Source organism: Eleutherodactylus coqui, chromosome 3, assembly GCF_035609145.1.
Source record: "Eleutherodactylus coqui strain aEleCoq1 chromosome 3, aEleCoq1.hap1, whole genome shotgun sequence".
Taxonomy (NCBI): domain Eukaryota; kingdom Metazoa; phylum Chordata; class Amphibia; order Anura; family Eleutherodactylidae; genus Eleutherodactylus; species Eleutherodactylus coqui.
Genome location: NC_089839.1, coordinates 44531233 through 44539722, shown reverse-complemented (window position 1 = coordinate 44539722; position 8490 = coordinate 44531233). Strand labels below are relative to the sequence as shown.

At 39.7% G+C, this 8490-nt stretch overlaps 1 protein-coding gene across 3 annotated transcripts in view; it reads left to right on the top strand.

The window, feature by feature from the left end:
• Window positions 1-7325: 7325 nt before the first annotated feature.
• Window positions 7326-8490, top strand: part of TTC7A (tetratricopeptide repeat domain 7A) — a 436415-nt gene continuing 435250 nt past the window's right edge. For 2 of the 3 annotated variants that reach the window (XM_066595533.1, XM_066595532.1), the window contains exon 1: window positions 7326-7537. In XM_066595533.1, the coding sequence (XP_066451630.1) occupies window positions 7411-7537 (127 nt within the window). In that variant the 5' untranslated portion in view covers window positions 7326-7410. The remainder of the gene's footprint in view (window positions 7538-8490) is intronic. The other variant, XM_066595534.1, reaches the window with a different exon arrangement.

Genomic DNA, 8490 nt, shown 5'->3' with positions numbered 1-8490 from the left:
CCAGTACTTCTAGAAAGTGAATATTTATTGACAAACAATACAAACTGCAATGTGTACTTTTGCATATACAGTATTACACACATGTGCTGCTCTTGCACATACAGTATTATACACATGTGCTACTCTTGCACATACAGTATTACAGACATGTGCTGCTCTTGCACATACAGTATTACACACATGTGCTAATCTTGCACATACAGTGTTATATATACGCTTGCACATACAGTATTATACACATGTGCTTCTCCTGTACATATAGTATTATAGTCTTGCACTTACAGTATTATACTCTTGCACATACAGTATTACACACATGTGCTGCTCTTGCACATACAGTATTATACACATGTGCTGCTCTTGCACATACAGTAATTTACACATGTGCTGCTCTTGCACATACAGTATTATACTCTTGCACATACAGTATTATACACATGTGCTACTCTTGCACATACAGTATTATACACAAGTGCTGCTCTTGCACATACAGTATTATAGTCTTGCACATACAGTATTAGGCCTTAGTCAGACGGGCGTTTTTTGCCGCGATTTGCGCATGCGCATGCGTCCGGCGATTTTATAAAACCATTGCTTTGCAATGGTATCGGACACATGAGCGCTTTTTATGCGCTCGTCCAATAAATTATAGAACAGAAATCGCAGATCGCACCTATCTGCGATCTGCGATTCCTGTTCTCTTCACTATATGCGCCCAATGGGGCCGGCGGCAGCAGCGCCGACCCCATTGGGAACATATAGAAGACAAATCATTCTTCTCTGCCACAGCTGTAACAGCTGTGGCAGAGAAGAACGATGTTTGCCCATTGAATTCAATGGAGCCGGCAATACAGCCGCTCCATTGAAAGCAATGGGCTGCTGGCGTGCGCGGGGTGAATTGTCGGGAAGGGCTTAAATATATAAACCCTTCCCTGCAATTCATCCTAAAATGTGTTAAAATAAAAAATATATATATACTCACCTGCTCCCGGCAGCCGGAGTTCCGTGCGGCCGGCCTGCAGTGGGTGTGAAGGGGGTGTGAGTCAGACCTGCCCCCTGATTGGCTCAGCCGGCACGGAACTCCGGCTGCCGGGAGCAGGTAAGTATATATATATTTTTTATTTTAACACTTTTCTGGATGAATTGCAGGGAAGGGCTTATATATTTAAGCCCTTCCCGACAATTCATCCCACACTCGCCCGCAGCGCATTGCTTTCAATGGAGCCAGCTGTATTGCCGGCTCCATTGAATGCAATGCGCTGGACAGCTCCGGCCCGTTTCTAATGAAACGCGGCTAGGAGCAGATTTTCGGGCACCGGTCACGCGATTTGCGGATGCGCATCCGTCATGCAATCCGCAAATCGCGCGAAAAAACGCCCGTCTGACTAAGGCCTTACACTCATGTGCTGCTCTTGGACATACAGTATTATACTCTTGCACATACAGTATTACACACGTGTGCTGCTCTTGCACATACAGTATTATACTCTTGCACATACAGTATTACACACATGTGCTGCTCTTGCACATACAGTATTATACTCTTGCACATACAGTAAATAAAAAAATAAAATAAATCTTGGTATTTGTATAGCGCCAACTTATTCCGCAGCGCTTTCAGGTAATTATTACTTATTACCCCCCACCAAGCTGGGTTCTCATTTTACCGACATCGGAAGGATGGAAGGCTGAGTCAACCTTGAGCCGGCTACCTGACTCATGCAGGGATTGAACTTGCAACCTTCAGATCGTAGGGAGAGCTTACACTTGAGGCAGTATTGTACTCCTGCACATACAGTATTACACATGTGCTGCTCTTGCACTTACAGTATTGTACTCTTGCACATACAGTATTACACAGATGTGCTGCTCTTGCACATACAGTATTATACTCTTGCACACACAGTATTACACACATGTGCTGCTCTTGCACATACAGTATTATACACATGTGCTGCTCTTGCACATACAGTATTATAGTCGTGCACATACAGTATTACACACATGTGCTGATCTTGCACATACAGTATTATGCTCTTGCACATACAGTATTATACACGTGCTGCTCTTGTACATACAGTATTATACTCTTGCACATACAGTATTACACACATGTGCTACTCTTGCACATACAGTATTATACACGTGCTGCTCTTGCACATATAGCATTATGCTCTTGCACATACAGTATTATACACGTGCTGCTCTTGTACATACAGTATTATACTCTTGCACATACAGTATTACACACATGTGCTACTCTTGCACATACAGTATTATACACATGTGCTGCTCTTGCACATATAGTATTATACTCTTGCACATACAATATTAAACACGTTTTGCTCTTGCACATACAATATTATACACATGTGCTGCTCTTGCACATACAGTATTATACTCTTGCACATACAATATTATACACATGTGCTGCTCTTGCACATACAGTATTACACAGATGTGCTTCTCTTGCACATACAGTATTACACGTGCTGCTCTTGCACATACAGTATTATACTCTTGCACATACAGTATTACACAGATGTGCTGCTCTTGCACATACAGTATTATACTCTTGCACATACAGTATTACACAGATGTGCTGCTCTGGCACACACAGTATTACACGTGCCGATCTTGCACATACAGTATTACACATATGTGCTGCTCTTGCACATATAATATTATACACGTGCTGCTCTTGTACATACAGTATTATACTCTTGAACATATAGTATTATACTCTTGCACATACAGTATTACACGTGCTACTCTTGCACATACAGTATTATACTCTTGCACATATAGCATTATGCTCTTGCACATACAGTATTATACTCTTGCACATACAGTATTACACACATGTGCTGCTCTTGCACATACAGTATTATACTCTTGCACATACAGTATTACACAGATGTGCTGCTCTTGCACATACAGTATTATACTCTTGCACATACAGTATTACACAGATGTGCTGCTCTTGCACACACAGTATTACACGTGCCGCTCTTGCACATACAGTATTACACATATGTGCTGCTCTTGCACATACAATATTATACACGTGCTGCTCTTGTACATACAGTATTATACTCTTGCACATATAGTATTATACTCTTGCACATATAGCATTATGCTCTTGCACATACAGTATTACACGTGCTGCTCTTGCACATACAGTATTATACTCTTGCACATATAGCATTATGCTCTTGCACATACAGTATTACACAGATGTGCTGCTCTTGCACATACAGTATTATACTCTTGCACATATAGCATTATGCTCTTGCACATACAGTATTACACGTGCTGCTCTTGCACATACAGTATTATACTGTTGCACATATAGCATTATGCTCTTGCACATACAGTATTACACGTGCTGCTCTTGCACATACAGTATTATACTCTTGCAAATACAGTATTATGCTCTTGCACATACAGTATTACACGTGCTGCTCTTGCACATACAGTATTATACACGTGCTGCTCTTGCACATATAGCATTATGCTCTTGCACATACAGTATTATACACGTGCTGCTCTTGTACATACAGTATTATACTCTTGCACATACAGTATTACACACATGTGCTACTCTTGCACATACAGTATTATACACGTGCTGCTCTTGCACATATAGCATTATACTCTTACACATACAATATTATACACATGTGCTGCTCTTGCACATACAGTATTATACACGTGCTGCTCTTGCACATATAGCATTATACTATTGCACATACAGTATTATAAATGTGCTGCTCTTGTACATACAGTATTATACTCTTGCACATACAGTATTACACACATGTGCTACTCTTGCACATACAGTATTATACACGTGCTGCTCTTGCACATATAGCATTATACTCTTGCACATACAATATTATACACATGTGCTGCTCTTGCACATATAGTATTATACTCTTGCACATACAATATTATACACATGTGCTGCTCTTGTACATACAGTATTATACTCTTGCACATTCAGTATTATACTCTTGCACATATAGCATTATGCTCTTGCACATACAGTATTACACGTGCTGCTCTTGCACATACAGTATTATACTCTTGCACATACAGTATTACACAGATGTGCTGCTCTTGCACACACAGTATTATACTCTTGCACATACAGTATTACACAGATGTGCTGCTCTTGCACACACAGTATTACACGTGCCGCTCTTGCACATACAGTATTACACATATGTGCTGCTCTTGCACATACAATATTATACACGTGCTGCTCTTGTACATACAGTATTATACTCTTGCACATATAGTATTATACTCTTGCACATATAGCATTATGCTCTTGCACATACAGTATTACACGTGCTGCTCTTGCACATACAGTATTATACTCTTGCACATTCAGTATTATACTCTTGCACATATAGCATTATGCTCTTGCACATACAGTATTACACGTGCTGCTCTTGCACATACAGTATTACACGTGCTGCTCTTGCACATACAGTATTACACTCTTGCACATACAGTATTATACTCTTGCACATATAGCATTATGCTCTTGCACATACAGTATTACACAGATGTGCTGCTCTTGCACATACAGTATTATACTCTTGCACATATAGCATTATGCTCTTGCACATACAGTATTACACGTGCTGCTCTTGCACATACAGTATTATACTCTTGCACATATAGCATTATACTCTTGCACATACAGTATTACACGTGCTGCTCTTGTACATACAGTATTATACTCTTGCACATACAGTATTATACACAAGTGCTGCTCTTGCACATACAGTATTATACTCTTGCACATACAGTATTACACAGATGTGCTGCTCTTGCACATACAGTATTATACTCTTGCACACACAGTATTACACACATGTGCTGCTCTTGCACATACAGTATTATACTCTTGCACATACAGTATTACACACATGTGCTGCTCTTGCACATACAGTATTATACTCTTGCACATATAGCATTATGCTCTTGCACATACAGTATTACACGTGCTGCTCTTGCACATACAGTATTATACTCTTGCACATATAGCATTATGCTCTTGCACATACAGTATTACACGTGCTGCTCTTGCACATACAGTATTATACTCTTGCACATATAGCATTATACTCTTGCACATACAGTATTACACAGATGTGCTGCTCTTGCACATACAGTATTATACTCTTGCACATACAGTATTACACAGATGTGCTGCTCTTGCACATATAGCATTATACTCTTGCACATACAGTATTACACAGATGTGCTGCTCTTGCACATACAGTATTATACTCTTGCACATACAATATTATACACATGTGCTACTCTTGCACATACAGTATTACACGTGCTGCTCTTGCACATACAGTATTATACTCTTGCACATATAGCATTATGCTCTTGCACATACAGTATTACACGTGCTGCTCTTGCACATACAGTATTATACTCTTGCACATATAGCATTATACTCTTGCACATACAGTATTACACAGATGTGCTGCTCTTGCACATACAGTATTATACTCTTGCACATACAGTATTACACAGATGTGCTGCTCTTGCACATATAGCATTATACTCTTGCACATACAGTATTACACAGATGTGCTGCTCTTGCACATACAGTATTATACTCTTGCACATACAATATTATACACATGTGCTACTCTTGCACATACAGTATTACACGTGCTGCTCTTGCACATACAGTATTATACTCTTGCACATACAATATTATACACATGTGATGCTCTTGCACATACAGTATTATACTCTTGCACATACAGTATTACACAGATGTGCTGCTCTTGCACATACAGTATTATCCTCTTGCACATACAGTATTATACTCTTGCACATACAATATTATACACATGTGCTGCTCTTGCACATACAGTATTATACTCTTGCACATATAGCATTATTCTCTTGCACATACAGTATTATACTCTTGCACATACAGCATTATGCTCTTGCACATACAGTATTACACGTGCTGCTCTTGCACATACAGTATTATACTCTTGCACATATAGCATTATGCTCTTGCACATACAGTATTACACGTGCTGCTCTTGCACATACAGTATTATACTCTTGCACATATAGCATTATACTCTTGCACATACAGTATTACACAGATGTGCTGCTCTTGCACATACAGTATTATACTCTTGCACATACAGTATTACACAGATGTGCTGCTCTTGCACATATAGCATTATACTCTTGCACATACAGTATTACACAGATGTGCTGCTCTTGCACATACAGTATTATACTCTTGCACATACAATATTATACACATGTGCTACTCTTGCACATACAGTATTACACGTGCTGCTCTTGCACATACAGTATTATACTCTTGCACATACAATATTATACACATGTGATGCTCTTGCACATACAGTATTATACTCTTGCACATACAGTATTACACAGATGTGCTGCTCTTGCACATACAGTATTATCCTCTTGCACATACAGTATTATACTCTTGCACATACAATATTATACACATGTGCTGCTCTTGCACATACAGTATTATACTCTTGCACATATAGCATTATTCTCTTGCACATACAGTATTATACTCTTGCACATACAGTATTACACGTGCTGCTCTTGCACATACAGTATTATACTCTTGCACATATAGCATTATGCTCTTGCACATACAGTATTATGCACATGTGATGCTCTTGCACATACAGTATTATACTCTTGCACATATAGCATTATGCTCTTGCACATACAGTATTATACCCTTGCACATATAGCATTATGTTCTTGCACATACAGTATTACACGTGCTGCTCTTGCACATACAGTATTATACTCTTGCACATATAGCATTATGCTCTTGCACATACAGTATTATGCTCTTGCACATACAGTATTACACGTGCTGCTCTTGCACATACAGTATTATGCACATGTGATGCTCTTGCACATACAGTATTATACTCTTGCACATATAGCATTATGCTCTTGCACATACAGTATTATACTCTTGCACATATAGCATTATGTTCTTGCACATACAGTATTACACGTGCTGCTCTTGCACATACAGTATTATACTCTTGCACATACAGTATTATACTCTTGCACATATAGCATTATGCTCTTGCACACATACAGTATTACACGTGCTGCTCTTGCACGCTGCTCTCTGCTCGGTGATACAGATCAGCCGCACTATACAACTACAAGGTGTCTGGCTAAGGAAATAACGGCTGACCAATCAGCGCTCGGCTCACCATGTTCGCGGCCAATGAGCGCACGCTGTGGAGGCGGTGGGCTGTGGCTGCAGCCGCAGGCTGAGAGCAGGACGGCAGGGCTGTCACCACTGAGCTCCCCGGGATTCCCACACTGTAATGACAGGACATGGCTTCCCGGCATTCCCAGTCCCACCTGAAGCTGGAGGCAGAGATCGACCGCTGCAGGGCTGAATGCCAATGGGACAAGATCCAGGTTCTGGTCCGGCAGCTAGCCCCGAAGGTCCAGGACAGCGGTGAGTGCGATCAGACGGGCTGTACTACAGCTCTCATCATCCCTGCGCTGGGAGCTGTAGTGTAAGGGCAGCAGCAGGAGCGGGGCAGGGGATACGGGAGAAGGTCCCATGCTCAAGGTGAATGGCAGGGCGCAGGTGACTGGGCGTACTGATAGCAGGCACTTCACATAGAGCATTGTGTAAATATGTGAGCTGTAATACAGGAAGTGAGAGGGTGTTATACCGGAGAGACAGCGTCCCCCGCAGCACCCCGGGGCTTCCTGGTGGCTGGCAGTGTGTCTGTCTATATCATATCTATCTATTTATCTCATATCTATCTATCATCTATCTAATATCCATCTATCTCATATCTATCTATCTATCTATCTATCTCTTATCTATTATCCATCTATCTCCTATCTATCTATCTATCTATCTATCTATCTATCTATCTATCTATCTATCTATCATCCATCTATCTCATATCTATCTATCTATCCATCTATTTATTTATTTATCTCCTATCTTTTTAATATCTATCTATCTATCTATCTATCTATCTCATATCTATCTATCTATCTATCTATCTATCTATCTAATCTCATATCTATCTATCTATCTATCATCTATCTGTTATCTATCTATCTATCTATCAATCATCTATCAATCTCTTATCTATCTATCTCTTATCTATTTAGCTATCTATCTATCTATCTATCTATCTATCTATCAATCAATCATCTATCTATCATCTATCTAATATCTATCTATCATCTATCTATCTAATATCCATCTATCTCATATCTATCTATCTATCTATCTATCTATCTATCTCTCATATCTATCTCTTATCTATTATCCATCTATCTCATATCTATCTATCCATCTATCCAGCTCATATCTATCTATCTATCTATCTATCTATCTATCTATCTATCTATCTATCTCCTATCTATCTATCTATCTATCATCTA